Source organism: Podarcis gaigeae (genome assembly GCF_964106915.1).
Source record: "Podarcis gaigeae genome assembly, chromosome: 5".
NCBI classification, from domain to species: domain Eukaryota; kingdom Metazoa; phylum Chordata; class Lepidosauria; order Squamata; family Lacertidae; genus Podarcis; species Podarcis gaigeae.
The window spans coordinates 7,258,633-7,280,760 of record NC_139681.1 but is presented as its reverse complement, the minus strand read 5'-3'; the positions used below and the strand labels follow the sequence as shown (position 1 = coordinate 7,280,760).

The following is a 22,128-nucleotide window of genomic DNA, read 5'->3' as shown; positions in this document are numbered from 1 at the left end:
CATCCATTAGGTCCAGTCACGGACGACTCTGGGGTTGCGGCGCTCATCTCGCTTTATTGGCCGAGGGAGCGGGCCCGCAGACAGTTTTTCTGGGTCATGTGGCCAGCATGACTAAGCCGCTTCTGGCGAACTAGAGCAGCGCACGGAAATGCCGTTTATCTTCCCACCGGAGTGGTACCTATTTATCTACTTGCACTTGACGTGCTTTCAAACTGCTAGGTTGGCAGGAGCTGGGACCGAGCAACAGGGGCTCACCCAGTCGTAGGGATTTGAACCGCCAACCTTCTGATCAGCAAGTCCTAGGCTCTGTGGTTTAGACCACAGCGTCACCCGCGTTCCTAGGCAAGCTCTAGGAAGAGGCAAATTGCCTCAGTCAGGATGGGTGGCAAATAAGTACCCCACAGGCCCTCCGCTTATTTTCCTCGCTTGCCACTGCCTGTGCCTGCCCTGCCAGCTCCTATGGCTCTCCAGAGCAATCCCGTCTTCCTCCTTTCCTCCACTGCCGCCATGACCCTGGCTCCTTCTCTCCCCCAACCTACCACCTTACTCATTCATCATTTTGACACTCCTAATGCTGCGGCTTGTCTCACTGTGCCACTGCCTCACTCTGAGAACAGGCTGTGATGTATTTTCTCAAAGACAGGCATTCGGGTAAGGTGGTCAAAGGGAGGGCCTGTGCTGCTGTGATTTTGCCATTGTAGTTAGAAATTCTCTTTTAAATTTAGCTGTTTAACTATTAACTTTTTTAAAAAATCTAAAAAATAAACTTCAGCTGCCTCAACAATGCCACAGTGGCATAGAAACTCTCATGGTCCACCTTGCCCAGAACACCTTGCTCTGAGGAAAGAGCCCAGGCATTCCTTTAAAAATTTGGGGCGGGGGAGGGCTGGGCTCCCAGGAGTTGGCACCCCTGCTCTGGGCTATTCAGCTGACCTCCTATTGGTACAGACCTACCTCTTCTGCTTCCTGAATATGAGGGAAACCAGAAGGTACGCCTGTGATATCCCTAACAGCAGAAAGTCTCAAAATGAGCGAAGCCAGCCTAGAATCTGCTGGATTCCAAGATGCTCTTACAGCCAACACTGGCTGGCATCAGACTCCATCTGCCTGTCCTTCTCCTACTGCCACCATAAATGGCCGGGTTGCTGATGTGGCAGTGACTGTCCCACTCTGCAGAGTCTAGGCAGTGGCAGCAGAAACACTGAATTCTCCAAAGCTGGTGGTTAACCAAGCAATTCACTTGAAATAAATATCAGTCAATGTGTATCTTATGAAAACGAGTCTTTTTTACTGCTTAAGGATCAGTCATTAAAAAAAACAACTGTTGCTATCAAAGGGTTAAAGGGTAGCAGAAACGCTCTAATCACTGAGCAGCTGGAGGTCATTAGGCTTCCAGGAACATGAGTTTGTATAAATAGTCTCCTGTGTGTTTGTTCTTCCCTTCTCCCCTTTTTGGGCGTGTTTGCTGAGATGTGTGGTTCTTCGCCAGGGTTGTTTTTTTGTTTTGTAAATAAACCTTATCTTTGAGTTACAAACCGCATGCTCCAAGACTCCTCTTTGAAAAGATACTGCCTCTCCTGCTCTTCAACTGCTGTGCGAAATACTCTGCTGTAGTGGGACTTGTGACGATGGAAGCGCACTGGGCATTTACATTAAACTAATTAAAGTTTAATGGGACAGGTTATGGCTGTTTGTACATCAAGAAGGAGATAAGGAGTGCAGTTCAGAGTGATTTATGAAAGGACTGGAGCGAAGTCAGAAGCGGTTGCCGACAACGAAAGCCTTCAAAGCAGCTTGAGTCCTGCAACGTGCCTAGAAAAGTTTTAAACAGGCACTGAGCAGTTTGTACTCGCTGGAAGACGTCTTATTCCTCAAGGAGCCACCTCAGCAGCTGGGAGACGGTCTACAGGTGTGTGAGTATCGTTCCTAAGCCCCAGGGAGGATGGCAGAGTCCCAGGAAAGTTTTTCTGTCCCGTTTACGCGACTCAATGGGAAAAATTGGCAAGATTGGAAGGCTAGAGTAAGGGTTTGGTTGCAAGCAAAAGAGTTGTGGAGTTGCACTGAAGCACCGCCTTTACAGGCAGCTGCAGACGCGTCTGCAGAAGACAAAGCAACAGCAGCAGCTTCACAGAAACGTGACAGGAAAGCCCAAGGTCTACTAGTTTTGGCAGTGGGACCAGAACAAATGCCTTATGTTTCTGAGTTAAAGAACACGCATGAGGTCTGGACGGTTCTGCAGCGGCTAAATTCCAGAAACACTGCGGGGGCCAAGATCCATGCTACAAGATGTTTGTTTGATTTACGTCTCCATCCGGGAGCGTGTGTGAAAGAACATATTGCCAAAATGGTGTCTGCCTTTAATCAACTAAGACAGCTGGGCATTCCTTTCTCTATGGAGCAGCAGTCATACATATTGTTGTCTTCTCTTGATAAAAGCTATGAGACTCTAGCTCTAACTTTGGAAGCTATGCCTTCAACTGAATTAACCCTTGAATACATTTCATCTCGGCTTGCAGATGAACAGGATAAGAGGCAAAGAGAAAGAGGTTTGTCTTTAAAGGGGAGTTATGCTGTGCCTAAGAGTGTTGATGCTGAGTTTGAGCACACAGTAAATGCTTTTGCAGCTAGACACTGTTTTCGCTGTGGTTCCCCTTCCCATTTAATTAGGAATTGCACACGTGAACCTGGTCAAGACAGCACCAAGGCCGTTACCCCTAGTTACCAGACAAGGAGTTCCAGGGGACGTCGAAGAAGAGGAGGAGGTCGTGGCTACTCCCACAGCACACAGCACATGGCTTCAGCAATGGCGTTGATGCAAGGGCGTGGCCAAGGCAGCAATCTACGCTGGTTGATCGACAGTGGTGCATCTCACCACCTGGTGGCGCCATCTAGTGTCCGTTTGCAGAATTGCAGACATTTGCAAACCCTTAAAGTTGTGACAATGGCAGATTCAACTAAACGTTCCTTAGAGACCGTAGGCACAGTGTTCTTGAAATGTTTGCAAACAGAAATTGATGCCTACGTGCTAAAGGGATTGAAGGGGTGTATTTTGTCTGTGTCAGAACTTGATAGAGTTGGGTTTAAAACTGTGTTTGAAAATGGGGTTTGCACTATTTCAAAGAATAACGTATCTCTTTTGCAGGTGGAATGCAGAGATGGGTTATATTATTTTGAGACAAGTCCAGATGAAGTTGAACAGGTTCATGCTGGTTGTGTGAACACGCCTACCCATAATTCTTGTGTCCATTTATGGCACCGCCGTCTGGGACATATTAATTTTCAGTATGTTAAAAGGCAACCTGAATTATCAGAAGGGTGCAAAATGAACAAATGTACTAAGTATTTGGATTGTACTGCATGCAAAAGGGCGAAGGTTCATAGATGCAGCTATCCCAGTTCAGATAGGAAATCTGACAAAGTATTCCAACTTGTGCATATGGACCTATGTGGCCCAATGCCTGTTGCTAGCATGGGAGGTTCGAGGTATGCACTGTGTCTCTCGGATGACAAAACAAAGGTTACATGGTTTTTTCCTCTCAAAACAAAAGCAGATACTGCAGAAACAGTTAAAAATTGGGTTCATGCAGTGGAACTTGAATTCGGTACTAGAGTACTTGCTTTTCAGACAGACAGAGGGTCAGAATTTACCGGGTCTGTGTTGCAGAATTTCTTTAAGAAAAAGGGAATTAAGCATCGTCTGTCTACACCTTATTCCCCCCAAGAAGGAGGCGTGGCCGAACGTAAAAACAGGGTTCTGCAAGAGTTGGCAAACTCTATGTTGTTTGATGCTAAACTCCCTCAAAGTTACTGGGCGGAAGCCTGGCAGGCGGCTACTCATATTCTGAACCGAGTATATAATTCGGTGATTGGCACTACCCCTTATTTTGCTTTATATGGGAAGAAGCCCAAAATTAATTACTTTCGGGTGTTTGGGTGTCCAGCCTATGTACTTATCCCAAAAGCGTTAAGGAAAAAGGGAGGTCCAAGGGCTAGGAAACTCATCTTTTGTGGGTACGAACCACACACCAAATCTTGGAGGTTCGTGAACCCAAATGGGGATACTACAAGAGTGGTCCTCAGTAGGAGCGCTGAATTTTGTGAGCAATCCGGATGGACTCACTTACATGCTAACCCTGACATTTTGAGAGATGATTTAGGCATTTATGCTGAGAATGAAAGTCCAGAGAGTAGTGAGCCAGAAGAGGATGGTGCACATGGTTCAGATGCAGATTCTGACCAGGCACAAGGTCCTTCTCCTAAGGTAGAAAGGCCAAAATCTAGGGGTGTTCCAACATCGCCAGTCAGTAGGCCTAGCAGACAGCAAAAGCGAAGCAGGTCGCCTGCAACACCAAGCCCAAGGGAGGTATCTAAACGGAGGTCTTTATCCCTAGGGGCGCGTCCAGGTATAAAGTCTGAGACAGATTCTGACAGCCAACGGTCAGAGGGGGCACAAGAGGAACAATTGCGCAGGTCAAATCGTGCCACAAAGGGCAAGCCGCCAGAGCGGTTTAAGGTGACAAGTGTATACGTAAATATGGCACAGTGTGAGCCAGATAGCTATATGGAGGTACAACAGCTTCCAAGCTCAGAAGCCGTTAAGTGGCAGGAAGCAATGGAAAAAGAGATGGCTTCAATGAAGTCTCTCGGTGTGTTTACAAGTACAGAGCTTCCGAAAGGGCAACAAGCTGTAGGTTGTCGATGGGTATATCGTTTAAAGCCCACAACTACTGAGGAGTTGCAATATAAAGCCCGACTAGTTGCAAAAGGGTTTTCGCAGCGCAAAGGTGTTCACTATTCTCAAATCTATGCCCCAACTTCAAGATCGGAGTCATTAAGAATGCTTTTAGCCTCTTCAGCTAAGAAGGGAAATAAGCTGTTTCATTTTGATGTCAATGTGGCTTATTTAAATGCAGACTTACAGGAGGAAGTCTATATGACACCACCACCAGGTTTTGAAGGAGACAAGCCAAACCAGGTCTGGCGCCTACACAAATCCATTTATGGGTTGAAACAGTCCGCCCGTAATTGGAATTCCTGCTTAAACGATGCTCTAGAGAGCATGGGGTTCAGAAAGAGCGCAGCAGATGCGTGTCTTTATCTAAAAGGCTCGGGATGTGAACAAGAAGCAGTTTTGATATTTGTTGACGATTTATTATACAGTGGAAAGGATGATAAACTTGCACAACAATTTGCCACAAAGCTTGGAGAAAGGTTTCAGATAAAATCACTAGGCAATGTATCTGTTTATCTAGGAGTTAAAATTCAGCAAGATGAAAATGGGAACTATTGGCTCAGCCAAGAAGCTAAGATCCAGCAGTTGCTGGAAAGGTTTAAAATGGACAACTGTGCTGGTGTTAAAACCCCAATGGAGTTAAGTTACACAAAGGATGCTCAAGCCGAGCAACAGACAGAGTTCAGTAATCCCGGGGTTTACCAGTCAGCGATAGGCAGTCTACTCCACATTGCACAGTGGACTCGGCCCGATATAACATATGCTGTCAACATGCTGTGTAGACAAGCTGAAAAACCATCAATGCATGCTTGGCAAGGAGTAAAAAGAGTTTTAAGGTATCTCCAAACTACCAAAAGGTTTCGCTTAAAACTATCAGCAGAGGGCAGCACACAACTTGAATGTTGGGCCGACAGCAGTTGGGCAGATGCTGGACCAGATAGAAAATCAGTGTCAGGAATGGCGATAAAATTTGGAAATGCACTGATTGGTTGGAGATCAAGAAAGCAGTCACTTATAGCTTTAAGTTCAACTGAATCTGAGTTCAATGCATTATCAGATGTATGTAGAGAACTGGAATTTTATAAGCAACTGGTACAAGAATTGTTTGGAGAATGTTCCCTACCTATCAGAGTGTGGGAAGACAATCAACCTTGTATTAAACTAGCTAAATCAGGTCAATTCAAGGCACACACAAAACACTTGGATATCCGTTATCAAAATGTATGCCAAAGTGTAAAACAAGGTTTAATTGAACTAAAGTATTGTCCAAGCCAAGAAAATCTCGCAGACGGTTTTACGAAAGCTTTGGGTCCGCAATCTCATAAATGTTTCTGTTCAGGTTTAAATTTGAATTAAGGTTGGTACAGCTCAGTGTTACGAGCGAGAGGGGGTGTTGCTATCAAAGGGTTAAAGGGTAGCAGAAACGCTCTAATCACTGAGCAGCTGGAGGTCATTAGGCTTCCAGGAACATGAGTTTGTATAAATAGTCTCCTGTGTGTTTGTTCTTCCCTTCTCCCCTTTTTGGGCGTGTTTGCTGAGATGTGTGGTTCTTCGCCAGGGTTGTTTTTTTGTTTTGTAAATAAACCTTATCTTTGAGTTACAAACCGCATGCTCCAAGACTCCTCTTTGAAAAGATACTGCCTCTCCTGCTCTTCAACTGCTGTGCGAAATACTCTGCTGTAGTGGGACTTGTGACGATGGAAGCGCACTGGGCATTTACATTAAACTAATTAAAGTTTAATGGGACAACAACCACCATTCATCAATGGAAAATTATCCGTTTCATTTTCAATTGTAGGAACACAACAAAATCAAAATAGCACCCTCCCCATCCACCTCAAAAGAAGCAAGAATTTCTCTTTTGGAGCAAAACCTGGTTTATTCAACCAAGGCTTTAATCAATTAAAGGTTATGGCCCTAAGAAAAACATAATATGCATGTTGAAAAGAAATGGAAGGCAAAAATACAGTAAAAAATCAAATCAAATCAAAACTTTATTGCAGTCCAAAGACCCACAAAACAATTTCAAAACTAAATACAGTTAAAACAACCAGACAGACAGATGGAAGAAACCAAGGCAGTCATTTTGTTTTACGGTAAAACTGAAATGTCATACCTCATCTTGACATGTTTTTTTGCATTTTTCGGTTTGGGATTTCTTCTGTAGCAATTTGGTCTCATATTCTGGTCTGGGATGTTCCTAAAGAAAAATGTAAAAATGTGGTGCAGATTTAACATCAGAAGATTCGTATATAATCAAATGGAATAAAAGCACATCGATACACGATTCAGTAGCTCACAATTAAAAAACACACCAATCAGATAAGAAATACTTATCTGGTTACACTGTAACACTGATATGGTTATCAAAATGGAAAAAGAAGTCTAACCTTTACTAGTTCCTTGGGACGTTTTTGGCAGTGGAGAGGAAGGGAGAACACATTTAGAACCAACATCTTCCAATACTTACTAAATAAACAATTGAATTAAAATAGTCACACTGGACCTTATAACTGGTTTTGAAACAAGATGCGGCATTTGCACGTCGAGGTCCCCAAGACACCCCAAATAAAAACACAATGACACTTAATTTTTGTTTAAGTTTTTTGGCATAATTTTGGCCACAACTTTATTCAAATTACAGCAATGTGAGTGGTTGCTTAGGCATTGGTAGCACTAATTGACCCCGCACGGGGACAGCTCTGACATTCACACACACACACCCCGCGAAGTCAGCAAGGGTAAGTCACCTGGGGAGAGAGACGGGACTGGGAATCATGTCTCACCTCTCCCCAGAATGCTCCCAGGGGCTCTTGTGTGGCCATAGCCCCTTGCCAGGGGGTTTCGGACAAAAGCATGGGGAGCCCCTGGGTTCCTTTAACAGAAAACCCTTGCAGCAGCAGCATTTTGGAGGGCACAGCCAAATCCATACCCCTCCACCAACCAATTCCCAAACCAATGCCTAACCGCAACCTTACAAGTTGTGACGATTTGCTACGCAGTAGGCAAAACCAAATGGCACCAGCCAATCAGTCAAATGGACAAAATTCCTACCGGGCCCCTGCCCCAAAGCAGACGACCCCATGACAGGCATAGCAAGGTCAAGCAAACAGCCGAAACTTAGGGAAGGGAGGGCAGGTGATCCGAATCACGCAGCGAAAAGAGGAAGTTCGTCGCTGCGTGCATTGTATTTAACAAATAGGGCTGTCAATCAATAAATGGCAACATATAAATTTAATAGCCCGCCCCTGCTTAAAGATGGCCAAACCTTTTGCCTAGCAACAGTGAGGTGTCTCATCAGCCCCGACCGCAACACGTGCTCTCCATGAGGGAGAACACACTTTGCCTGTTGTCTGTTTCAAATGAATATATATTGATGAGACCTACACAACTCATGAACCAAATCAAATCCTGCCCGGCAAATGTATATTTTATTTATTTATTTATTATATTTCAATCTCACTCAAACAATTATCTCTCGGAGCAGCTAATATCAGGTAGAAAACTATAGTGGCAGGCACTATTCACAAACGAAAATGAGGCACAAGCGCTGTCCTGAGGCTTACAAACTAAAATGACAATGAGCAGGAGGAGATGAGGGAGATCACTCAGACAGTGCTAGAACAGAGCAGTGAGTTGTAAACAGGACTGTATAACCAGTTCAGGAAGGCTCATACTTCCTTCCTGGTGTTCTTGCTTGAACAGAAGCGGTGCAGCTTCGCATCAGACCTTATTCCTGTGGCTGGTGGCCGAAGCCAGAGTGTCCTTTGCCTGACAACTTCTCTGATCCTGTGCAAACCGACACAGGCAGCAAAAACAGGAGACTAGTCAAGCAACAGATGGGCTATTCATGGGCTCAGCTTAGTGGACCAGCTTTCTTTTTAAATACAAAGCATCTGAAGCAATTACATCATTTGGGGTGTCATTGTGCAAAGCTGTCAACCGTCCCTTATTTGGTGGGAAACTCCTTTATCCCAGTGCCGTGTCCCGCTGCTATCCCTTATTGATGATGTCCCTTAAATTTCCCAGGTTTCATGCTCGCCCGGCTCGGGAGGGAAGCAGCAGTTTGGGGTCCTCCACCACAAGAGAGAGAGAGTGCTGACGCTGTCGTCCTGGCGCAAGGAGTTCCATCGGCCCTTCTCTGCCCTAGAGGGGGGGGAGGGAGAGAGACTCCAGCACGCGAGCCCGGAGGCAGCAGTGGTGGTGGCAGCTGAGGAGGCAGCCTGAGGGAGGAGGAAGAGGAGGGGATGGGGAGGGATGGAGAAGGGCGGCGCTTCAGCGGCCGCCACGGTGCTGCAACCACCTCATGCCGGATTGACAGCATCTGTCAATCCTACCAATGTAAGTAACTCTTTGCAGTAGCAAAATCCCTTATTTTGGCTGCTGATCCCTTATTTTCGAGGCTGCTGGTCCCTTAATTTCAAATCTGTAAGTTGACAGCTATGGTCATTGTTTTTTGTGTGTTTTTTTGGAATAATATTTATTCAGGTTTTAAAACATTACCAAAAACACAATACAGAAAAACAAGACATTTCCAAGAAAAAATGCAAAAAATAAAAAAGCAAAAACAGATTAAAAGGAAAAAAATAATTAGAAAATACATACAATCAAAAAAGAAAAAAACCCAAAACAAGTTAAACCTTTACATAATTTTCTTTCTATGACTTATTTCCTTGACCTCCTCACACCTCCCCTCTTTGTTTTCTAGTTCAAATAGATATTTCAGCAAATCCTTCATCTTTATTTTTATCCTAATAATTTATCTTAATATACTGTAATTTTCCATTCTCTCTTTCACCAATTAGCCAACCACTTTTACTTTATTTAATCTTATTTCTCATTAAAACTGATATATTTAAACCTATTCTCTTAAAACATTTCCCCTAGGGTCATAAAAATTCCATTCCACGATTTCTCCATCTCTCATTAAAAGCAATTAAAAAATAATAATCTCAATATATACACTTTAAATTCCCAATTTTCTTTCACCGTCTCCCCTCCCCGGTCTCGGCCCCTACCAACAGTTCCATCGGCTTACAACAGTCCATCAACCGACAGCTATGGTCATTGTGGCGCCAAACCGTATTTGAAATGTTTCACTGAATGTAAAATATGATAAATATTTATAGTTCAGCAGGTTTCACGTTTTCCAGAAAGCTAAATTATGTGGAGTATTCAGACCACTGATACAATAACTAATACCTGATGCAATATACTAAATATATGATAGGGAGATCCCCCCCCCTCTCTCTTTTTCTCTCACCCAAGATCTCTCCCTCTCTGCCCAAGTGCATCTCTCCCCAACCACACATATGTCAGAGAGTCAGTGTGGTGGAGAGGCTAGAGTGTTGAATTAGGACCTGGGAGCTTCAGCCATAAAACTAGGGATCATAAAGTTCACTAGGTGAACTTGGGCCAGTCACTGTCTCTCATCCTAAACCAGGCTTCCCCAACCTCAGCCATCCAGATGTTTTGAGACTACAATTCCCATCATCCCTGACCACTGGTCCTGCTAGCTAGGGATCATGGGAGTTGTAGGCCAAAAACATTTGGAGGGTGGAGGTTGGGGAAGCCTGTCCTAAGCCTAGCTCACAATAAAAAGGGGAGGGGAGACTGAATTCTTTAAAGGAAAGGTGGGATATAAATGTAATAAAATAAAATACACCTCCCTTTTCCTCTCACACACAGAGAACACAATGATCTCCCTCTCTCCCTCCCACACAGTGCTTTTCCCCCCTAGGGGTACTCTCATTTTGACTCAGGAAAACCACCATTTTATTGTTCAAATCGGGAAAAATAAATACAATAAATGGACAAAAGTACAAAGATTCACAAAATGATTAGGGGTATGCATACCCCTGCCCCCCCCAAAAAGCACTGTTCCCACATCACAAATACATGTTCTCTCTCAGACAAATCACCTCTGAATCTCTCTCACACGTTCTATATGGGGGCATTCAGAAAAACCCCTCCACGGTACAAAGGAAGCACTCACCGTCAACGCCATCTAACTGGTGAGAGGCAGAGGCTTGAGTCTGCAAAGATACCTCAACTCCTTCCTTGCTTCCCTAAAGGTAAAGTGACCCCTGACCATTAGGTCCAGTCCTTTTTTTTATAATATTTTTTATTAAGTTTATAAAGTGCAGAAAAAAGAATAAAGAACAGATTATAAGAATAAAATAGAAAGGTTACAAATTTTCATGTTCTTTTTTCCAAATCAACTGGACTTCCCCGCATCCTCCCAACCCTGCATTCTCTGTAATACAGAACATCAGCAATTTGTTAACTTGTTTCAATACTTGTTGTATCCTTCATTTTATCATGTTACCCAATTTCAAATGTGTTATAACCCAAATCATGTACATTTTCATTTAAACACAATAAAGTTGTTTCATTATTCTATCTCTGACTTCTTGTACCTTATTTTCCATTTCTTTAGTTTAACATTGCTGAAGCTGGAATTTCCTAAAAGGTGCATTTTTTAACATTCATACAGCTTATAATGTTTTTTCAAATAGTCCTTAAATTTTTTCCAGTCCTCCTCAATTGTTTCTTCTCCCAAGTCTCGGATTCTGCCAGTCATTTCGGCCAGTTCCATATAGTCCATCAACTGCGTGTGCCATTCCTCCAGTGTGGGTAGATCTTGTGTCTTCCAATGCTTTGCAATCAGGATCCTTGCTGCTGTAGTGGCGTACATAAAAAAAGTTCTATCTTTCTTAAGCACTCTCTGGTCCACCATGCCCAGGAGGAAGGCCTCCGGTTTCTTAGGTAAGGTAAATCTAAGTACCTTTTTTAGTTCATTATGAATCATCTCCCAAAAGGCCTTCACTTTCGGGCAGATCCACCAGAGGTGAAAGAATGTCCCTTCCGCCTCTTTACATTTCCAACATTTATTGTCAGACAGGTGATATATCTTAGCAAGCTTGACTGGGGTCATGTACCACCGGTATATCATTTTCATAATGTTTTCCTTCAAGGCACTACATGCCGTAAATTTCATTCCGGTGTTCCATAACCTTTCCCAGTCTTCAAACATAATGTTATGCCCCAGATCCTGCGCCCATTTTATCATGGCGGATTTGACTGTCTCATCCTGAGTATTCCATTTAAGCAGCAAGTTATACATTCTCGAAAGTAGTTTACTTTCTGGCTCTAGCAGTTCTGTCTCTAGTTTCGATTTTTCCACCTGGAATCCAACCTTCTTGTCCACTTTAAAAACCTCTTGAATTTGTGCATAGTGCAACCAATCTCGCACCTTGTTTTTTAATTTTTCCAAGCTCTGCAACCTCCAATTGTCTCCAATTTTTTCAATTATTTCCCCATATTTAGGCCAATTGGCCTCCATGTTAAGTCTCTTACGTGCCTTGGCCTCCACCGGTGAGAGCCACCTCGGAGTCTTACTCTCCAGTAAGTCTTTATATTTTGTCCAGACCATCAAAATTGCTCTTCTGACAATGTGGTTTTTAAACAGTTTGTGCACTTTAACCTTGTCATACCACAAATACGCATGCCACCCAAAAGCATTGTCAAACCCTTCCAGATCTAGGACATCAGTGTTTTCCAGTAAAATCCAGTCTTTCAACCAGCAGAAGGCTGCAGATTCATAATATAACCTCAAGTCTGGCAGGGCAAATCCCCCTCTTTCTTTCGCGTCAGTTAATATTTTAAACTTTATTCGGGGCTTTTTGCCCTGCCAAACAAACTTGGAAATATCCTTCTGCCACTTTCCAAAACATTCCACCTTGTCCACGATCTGTAGGGCCTGAAACAAAAATAACATTTTCGACAGTACATTCATCTTTATAGCTGCTATTCGGCCCAACAAGGAAAGTTTCAATCTTGACCATGTTTCCAAATCTCTTTTGATTTCTGACCAACATTTCTCGTAGTTATCCTTAAACAAATTCAAATTTTTGGAGGTCAGATACACCCCTAGGTATTTTACTTTTTTAACCACATTTAGTTCTGTTTCTTTCAGGAACTCATCTGTTTCTGTAGTTGTCAAATTTTTTGCTAGAACCTTAGTTTTTTGCTTGTTCAACTTAAATCCCGCCACCCGACCAAAGTCAGAAATTAATTCTAACACTCTTTTAGTACTAGAGACTGGCTCCTGTAATGTTAATACCAGGTCATCTGCAAATGCTTTCAATTTATATTGTTTCACTCCGACCTCAATCCCCTGTACCAACCGGTCCTTTCTAATCATGTTCAATAGTACCTCCAGAACTGAAATAAACAATAGGGGGGATAGAGGGCACCCCTGTCGTGTCCCTTTTTCAATTTTAAACTCCTCTGTCACCACATTGTTTACTATCAATTTGGCTTTTTGTTCTGAATATATTGCTTCTATTGCATTTTCAAACCCCCGCCCCACTCCCATCCCTTCCAAGTTTCTCTTCATAAACATCCAAAAGATATTGTCAAAGGCTTTCTCCGCATCAATAAAAATTAACACCGCTCTAGTGTTAAGATTTGTTTGTAGAAGTTCCAAAATGTCAATAATGTTTCTTGTGTTATCAAACAAATGCCTACCAGGGAGAAAGCCGGCCTGGTCCTTATGGATCACTTCATTGAGCATTTTTTTGAACCTACTTGCCAAAATGTCCGCAAAAATTTTGTAATCCACATTTAGGAGTGAGATGGGGCGGTAGTTCTTAAGCTGGGTCTTTTCAGTTTCTAGTTTGGGTATCAATGTGATGAAAGCTTCTTTCCACGTTTCCGGTGCCTTCCTCCCCTCCATAATCTGGTTACAGACCTCCAACAAAGGTTGTATCAAATAGTCCTTCAAAACCTTATAATATTTGGAGGTAAGTCCATCGGGGCCTGGAGATTTACCTAATTAAAGGTTCTGAATGGCACTTTCAATTTCTTGCTGTGTGATATTACTATTCAGGGTTGTTCTCATTTCCTGAGGTATTTTCTGTAATCCGTTAGTTTTAAGAAATTGGTCCACCTCCGAATCTTTCTGCGGCCCTTGTAAATAAAGTTCTTTGAAATATCTCTGGAAGCACTTTCTAATTTCCTCGGGTTTCTGAACCATTCTCCCTTCAATCTCTAGATTTGTAACTGTATTGAGTTTTTGTCTCTTTTTCAACTGCCATGCTAGCAGTTTCCCACACTTATTTGCTGATTCAAAAGATCTTTGTTTCATTTGTTTAATTTTCCATTCCACCTCTTGATTTATCAATTTCAAATATTGTGCTTGGAAAAATTTCACTTCTCTCAGCACTTCCTTCAACTTGGGCTTGGATCTTAATTTTTTCTCTCCATCTCTTATTTTTTCCAATATCTTCTCCTTCTTTTCATTCCAGAGCTTTTTCTTGATCATATTTTGTTGTATTAGAAACCCTCTCATGACTGCTTTACTTGCATCCCAGATTGTTCTTTTTTCCACAGTGGTATTTAAATTTATCTCAAAATAGTCCTTTAAAGTTTTTTGGGCCTTCTTAACAATCTTCTCATCCCTTAGTAAGGTGTCATTCATTTTCCATCTAAAGGATCCGGTTGTATTTAGTCTCAGTTCCATTTTCAAAGCGTTATGGTCGGAGCAGGTTTTTGGGCAGATTTCCATCTTTCTAGTCTTGGGTGCCAGTCCTCTAGTTATCCATATTTGGTCGATTCGTGTCCATCATTAGGTCCAGTCCTGACCGACTCTGGGTTTGCGGCGCTTATCTTGCTTTATTGGCCGAGGGAGGGAGCCGGCGTACAGCTTGCGGGTCATGTGGCCAGCATGACTAAGCCGCATCTGGTGAACCAGAGCAGCACACGGAAACACTGTTACCTTCCCCCCGGAGCGGTACCTATTAATCTACTTGCACTTTGATGTGCTTTCGAACTGCTAGGTTGGCAGGAGCTGGGACTGAGCAATGGGAGCTCACCCCGTTGCGGGGATTCGAACCGCCGACCTTCTGATCAGCAAGTCCTAGGCTCTGTGGTTTAACCCACAGCGCCACCTGCATCCCTCCTTGATTCGCTAGCTTACCTTTAAAAAAATCAAGCCCAGCATGGGGCAAAAGAAGCACTCCTGGACCCTGCCAGGTCCACCTGGCCAGCAGTTAGCAGTGGCCTGAGCATGTGGAGATATCCTTGTCACTCCTCCTTCCCCACCTTTTTCTTTTCAGGCTCCCCAGCACAGGCAAATGTGGCCAGAACAAATGGATGACACTCATACCTGAGCATTCTTCCAGGAAAAAAAAGAAAACCCACTCTTTGTGTGTATCGTTTTGGTCTATAGGTCACAACCAGCGAGCATAGTCTTCTTCCATTGCTCGTCTGTAGCATGGGTAGGCAAACTAAGGCCTGGGGGCCGGATCCAGCCCAATCGCCTTCTCAATCCGGCCCATGGACAGTCCGGGAATCAGCGTGTTTTTACATGAGTAGAATGTGTCCTTTTGTTTAAAATGCATCTCTGGGTTATTTGTGGGACATAGGAATTCGTTCGTTCCCCCCAAAAAAATATTGTCCGGCCCCCTACAAGGTCTGAGGGACAGTGGACCGGCCCCCTGCTGAAAAAGTTTGCTGACCCCTGGTCTATAGAGTAATAAGGATACTTGAAAGCGGGAGAGTACACATGAATGCAATCGCTCTGCCCTGCTACCATTTTGGTCACCTAGAATGCTCATTGCATCCCCTCATTTGTGTTAAAAACCTGGAGAATCAGGTTTCTGAAACGTATGTGAAGACTCCATGAGCAGAGAAAGTTTCCAACTTTGAAGTCTGGGGAGATCAGCAAAAGGGACAGAGGTAGTCCAATGATCCTTGTGCCCCTTTCTTGATTTAACTCAAATGAAAAACACCCAAAGACAGCTTTAAGCTCACAAGTTTCTGATCTTTGGGTTTAATTCCGAACTTATTTTCACCAGTGTGGTTTAGCTGGAATTATTGGAGTCACACCGGTGCCGAAGCCAGTGGAATTAAGATCTTTGTTTAAGAGAGGGAAAGCGGTTTGACTTAGAACAATATTGTAAATGACTCTGATGTGTTGAGGAAGTCTAAATATCCATGTACGGAGAATATATATATATATATCCACATCACACACATCCACTAATGCTGGAAGGAAGCCAGTCCAGCTGCCAGACACTTATTGAAAACCATGTGAGCCAAGCTAAAGACCAAATAATTGTTCCAAATGAAAACTGAGACTTCCCATCTCGGAAACAAAAAACAAAATCCTAAATTTTTTACTTATGCAAACGCCTTGTTGACGTCAGTAGGACTTTTCTGTGACCAAGGAATAGACTCAAATATACTGTTTACACTATGGAAGTTACCTATGGGAATTTTAAAATAACTTGGATATCTGTTTTGTTTTTTAACAGTTCTGACATCCATTGATATGTTTTCTGTTTGAAACAATATACTTTCCTCCCTACATATAACTAACAGTTGGATAGATTGAAGGTTCAACCCTGGTCTGGAGACTGGAGAATTTTCCTACATCAAACAGCTTTCCCTATCTTAAACAACAATCATAATTATACTGGGTTCTGAACTGGTGTAATTCCAGTAATTTAAACACACAGCAAAAATAAAATACTGAGAAACAGAATTCCATCAATGACTCACATCCAAGACAGAAACAGAGCTAATGCAGGAGTCTTTTTATCCCTGCTCTAATGTTCAGTTCTGATTCCCTTCATTTTCTCATGCATCTCAGTTGCCCTAATGGTAGTTCACTGTGTCAATCCCAAGTTATTTCTTTTTCTTCTTTCCAGTAATCTTTCTAATTTTTTGATTAAGGCTAACCATCTTTCCTATCCTTTTAATCTTCACATTTATATCATTTATTAACATTCTGACTCTTCCCCTGTCTCCCTCCCCACTCAACATCTGCAGAATCTTAGAATTCATCTACATTGTCCACCTCTCATTCTGACATGTAGCTAGTAGAAAAAAGGGGAAAGGGGTTGAAATCTAGAAGGCTGCAAATCATGTTAACCCTTCTTTAAAAAGCATATTGAAAAGGTAGAATAAGGGAATATAGGTCAGTGTTAAACCAGGGACGGATACAAGAAAACATTAAGATTTTCATTGCATGATAACTGGGCTGAGCAACAGAAAAGGGAGGCTTCCTCCAAACATTATTCTGGACAGAGTTACTATAGTCCAAAGATAAACTCAGCTGAAAAGGCTTGAGCGATTTATCTCTTTTTCCTATGAAACAATTTTCCACCAACAGCATATAACAGAAATGGAAGTTGTTTAAAGAAAACTTAAAATCTCAGTGCCATGTTATGCTTGCTATTAATATTATATTACTAAACAAATGAATGGCTGGATGGTTCCCACCAAATCCGACTTTATTTGGTACTGAATCCACTCTTACTATACCTCTCTGTTCCTGTGACAGCAATCATCTCATTCTAGGCTGAGGTAAGGTAAACACAGGGAGCACTGTGGTCTAAACCACAGATTCTCTTGGACTTGCTGATCAGAAGGTCGGCGGTTCGAATCCCTGCAATGGGGTGAGCTCCCGTTGCTCCTGCCAACCTAGCAGTTCAAAAGCATGCCAGTGCAAGTAGATAAATAGGTACCACTGCAGTGGGAAGGTAAATGGTGTTTCCGTGCGCTGCTCTGGTTTGCATCACGGTGTCCCATTGCGCCAGAAGTGGTTTAGTCCTGCTGGCCACATGACCCGGAAAGCTGTCTGTGGACAAACGCCGACTCCCTCGGCCTGAAGAGGTGAGCGCTGCACCCCATAGTTGCTTTTGGCTGGACTTAACCGTCCAGGGGTCCTTTACCTTTATTTTACTTTAGATTGAACCTCTTTTTGTCCCAATGTCATATCCAGCCACACCCTACGGATTTATAATAGCAAGTCTCCACCTGATGTTTTTTTTTATTGGAAACTATTTGGACTACTTAAAAAAGTAATAATAAAAAACCCTTACTTCTTCCTCCTCCAAGCCAGTTAGGTCCCAGAAATAACTTAGTCTCATCTGCAAACGCTTCCAGTTTTCAAGGAACATAGTGGCTGAGAAAGAAAAATCCAATTTTAATCAGAAGAGGGCTTCAGAGTCAAAATTGATTATTCTGATCACCAGTATGCTGAATATTCAAACTCTCCTAATACAGATATGCAGCAAATCAGAGCCTGAGCAGTCTAGAATGACGCCTAGAATAGGTAGAGTATAATCAGCAATACAGGGAACTTTTCTGAAATGAAGCACTACTTTTTGCCTGACTTGAACCTGTTGCCAAACAGTTTCATTGCATGACCTTGAAATTATAACACAGCATATACTGTATTTTTTGCACCATAACACTCACTTTTTTCCTCCTAGAAAGTAAGGGGAAATGTCTGTGTGTGTGTTATGGAGGAAATGCCTACGGGTGGCATGCCTACGGATTTTCCTCCTCTAAAACCTACGTGCGTGTTATGGTTGGGTGCGGTGCGTGTTATAGAGTGAAAAATATGGTAATTGAGAGAAAATTTTAACATGCTTTCCAGAGGTTATATTTTCCCATACCTTGAATAGAGCACCAGATCTCATTCGGTCTTGAAATCCTAACATTAATAATTTGGGTAGCATTTATCATAATCCAACTTCAAATTACTGAATATTAGTCTGTACGGTCATCATGAATTATAACCTATTGGTCTCATTGCAGTCAAGGGAGTCTTTCTAAAATGTCAGGACTGGTAACTAGAGAAAAGGAGACCAGGACTATTCACTTGCATGGTTGTGGGTCTGCACCCACATCCCAGGGTGACGGCAGGTAGAACAGTCCTTCACCACCCTAATCATTTCCACTGGCTACACATGTGCAATACCCAATGCCCAAATATCTGAACATGTCTATATATTAGTCCACAACATATAACATGGGTTTTTTGGGGTTTTTTGTTTTTAGAAATGCTTTATTGGTTTTAAAACCATATAACAAAATATTAAACAGGTGTTAAAGAAATAATAAAAATAAACAAACATTCATTCCTTAATTGATACCTGTTTTGTATATCATTTTGTAATGAATTTGAAATGACCTCTGATCCTCCCATTATGTTCCCAAACTGAATACCCTAATTACACACTTGGCTTTATTTTCTCCTCGTTATTCTAATTACTTTAAATTTATAAAGTTGACCTATTACTTGCAGAAACGCAATCAAGGCCAGCCAATGGATTAATATTTTGACAATATTCTTTTACATAAACTCTGTCAATATCCCCCTCTCTGGTAAATTTTTCGTCTGTAACGTCTCGTAGCCTTGCTGATATTCTCGCTAATTCAACATACTCTCTTAATTTATTTTGCCAGTCTGATTTGGATGGATATAGGAAAAACTGAACAACTGTATTTTTTTAAATGGCCTATAGCTATGCTATCACACTCTACTAGCAAATAGTATCACTATGACAAGTTGTGACTGGGTGGTTTATTTTGCAAAGACCCCTGGAAAAAACATAGAGCCCATGCAGGAACTCTATTATGATGAAGATGTGCCTCTTCACCCTGGTGCATGTCACTTGAAAGTCTGTCTTTTCAAGACCCACCCTATTTTCTTTGATTGCATTTTCTGTACTTTTTAAAACTGTTTTTAATGCTGTGTTTTAAATTGTTGTTCCCTCACCCAAGACCTTAGGATGAAGAGTAGGTAATAAATGAATAAATAAATAAATAAATAAATAAATGCCCCTGTCCATCATCGGTGCCCACCCACCCACCAGTGGGAACCCAACATAACAGGAGGGAACAGCAACCACCAGAACACCACTGGGACTGGGGAATTAACTTGCCCACTGAGCCTGGTGACCCCAGGGCCCAGGGTGTGAGAAGCAGTTCTGGTCCTTCCCACTGTGTGATTTACTTTGCCTTATAGAACTCAGCGGGAGCTGAGTTGTACATCCCTGCGCACAAATGCATGGAAACCAGGGTCAGCCGCACAGCTGGATCCTGTTAAGTGGAAGAAAGGAGATTCCAGGAAGAACCTTCTGACAGTAGGAGCTGTTCAAGAGTAGAACGGACTCCCTAGGAAGACGGTGGACTCTCCTTCCTTGAAAGTTTTTAAGCAGAGGTTGGATGGCCAACTGCCATGGATGCTTTCATTGCATTGCAGAGGGTTGGCCTTGGGGGTTCCTTCCATCTCTACAATTCTATGAATGTACAATAAATCCACCATGGTGCTAACTAGAGCCCAGGAGAGGAAGCAGAGCAATAAAGAAACAGCCCAGCCTCTCCTACAAAAGACCATCCTAGACTGCTGCCATATAGCTACTGAAGATACCCTAAGGGCTAACCCCACTGGCCCTTCCCAAGAGTCATTGACTCTTGCATCCTTAAAGAGCATTAATGACCATAACCAACAAAGAGAAGGTTGGCAAAACTCCTCCGACCAAGAACCAGGGGCAGAGCTTCATGCTCTGGAACTGGGGGGCGGAGAGCAGGTGGGGGCAGGGCTGCCACACATCCCGGGGGCGTGGCGCATGTCCTGGGGGCGTGGTGTGCCACCCGTAGGGGCATGGCGCCCAGCGCAGGCAGGGGAGCAGCTGCAATGGCACCCTGCCTGGATCGCGCTGCCAGGGGTGGTGCGTTCCCCCTGCACACCTCTTCCTCCGCCAGTGCCAAGAACAGCTGGGTAACTGGTCTCCTGGTCCAGCACTAGTATGTGAAAATTCTTATACAGTGGTACCTCTGGTTACGTACTTAATTTGTTCCGGAGGTCCGTTCTTAACCTGAAACTGTTCTTAACCCGAAGCACCACTTTAGCTAATGGCGCCTCCTGCTGCTGCCGCGTGATTTCTGTTCTCATCCTGAAGCAAAGTTCTTAACCTGAGGAACTATTTCTGGGTTAGCAGAGTCTGTAACCTGAAGTGTCTGTAACCCGAGGTACCACTATATAACACACGTGGATCATAACAACATGGAGTTCAACACAAGCTCTACCCCTAATCAACAGGCTCAGTCCACAGGCAAAGGAACTGATATGGCAGAGTGAGAAAGATTTGCACATTTGTATGGCTGCCTCTGAGACCATTGTCTCCTTAATGCCCAAACTAATGGGGGAAAAATTTCAGAGCTTGGACTGCTTAAGAAAGGCATCAAGGTTAATATGCTTGTCTTGTTAGGGCTAATTGAGCGGGGGATTCTAACAACAGTTCCCGCACCTCTGCCTGTACAACCCACTAAACCAAACCAAGACTGCATCAAGAACAAATCTAATCAAGTCTACAATTCTATGATTCTATAATTTCCCCATACCAGTTAAAACACCAATTAACCCCTTTACATGTTTGCCTCTTAACCTACCAACAGGCCCTTGTTTCCTTATTGGTACTACTTTTGTGGTGTTCTGTAAACCTGGAAGGAACCCATCGTTGAGCATCATCTTATGAATATTGCCCTGTCTAACTGAGGCATATAACATTCAAAGCAAAACTTACCCCAAAGTGCCATGAAAACGGAGAAAAAGACGGTGGCGGGGTTGTCAAATAAGTGGCTGGCACGTGCTGTGCCACAAGCACTACTAAGGTTCCAGTAGTCACATGTCTTGTCACACAGAGGGCACATGGTGAAGGCATTATGTTGGTCGCACATCTCCTTGCTATAAAGAGCAAAATCCAAAAGATTAGAATAACATGTTATCTGTGAGGGAAGTTGCTTTCTGCTACGGAACAGTCACAGACTTTCATTCAGTGAGAACAGAATGGCAGAAGTTCAGACATCCAAATGATGGCTAAGAGAAGGGAGTATTTATTTAAATTCATTGGTTGTTTTCCTTCTTATTTATCTATTTGAAATATCTGCAGGCCATGTTTCTATTAAAAAAAAAATATTTGTAGTGACTTACAAATGAAAACTACGACAAACGGCAGTAGGAACAAAAGATAATTAAGATCTTACCCACTTCTTTGCAGATTCAATCAATACAATTTAATTACAAAAAGAGAATGAAAAATGGCTCCAGTAAGGCAATAAAATTTTTAAAAAATCACTAAGAACCACTAAGAAGCATTTCTTCGGGCTTAATGCCAAATGAAATTGAAATAGCATCCTCCTCTAGGTGTGGGAACTTGACAAAATGCTAAGAGGAGGGTGCTATTTAGTGGCACCAAGAAATACGCAGGAGAAGGTGGCTCTGCTCACCATTTTCCTTGCCCTCCCCCTCCCCAGTCATTTCTCCCATTCAAGTGGTTGCTGCAGGTGGAAGAAAAACAGCTTGTCCAGAGTTTTGAGTTGGGCTGCCATCAGTATGCTGATGACACCCAACTCTATCTGTTGATGGATGGCCATCCTGACTCGGCCCCAGATACACTGATCAGATGTTTGGAAGCTGTGGCCGGATGGTTACGTGGGAGCCGGTTGAAGTTAAATCCTTCGAAGACAGAGGTCCTGTGGCTGGGATGGGACAATATGGGATGGGGGGGGCCAACTCCCATCTTTTGCGGGGG

At 43.0% G+C, this 22,128-nt stretch overlaps 1 protein-coding gene across 1 annotated transcript in view; it reads right to left on the bottom strand.

Moving 5' to 3' along the window:
- Positions 1-22,128, bottom strand: part of ANO2 (anoctamin 2) — a 153,894-nt gene that overhangs the window by 73,342 nt on the left and 58,424 nt on the right. Inside the window, exons 11-13 of the mRNA XM_083738731.1 lie at positions 21,121-21,281; positions 17,626-17,708; positions 6,849-6,932 (exon numbers count right to left, since the gene is read on the bottom strand). Of these exons, the coding sequence (XP_083594857.1) occupies positions 6,849-6,932; positions 17,626-17,708; positions 21,121-21,281 (328 nt within the window). The remainder of the gene's footprint in view (positions 1-6,848; positions 6,933-17,625; positions 17,709-21,120; positions 21,282-22,128) is intronic.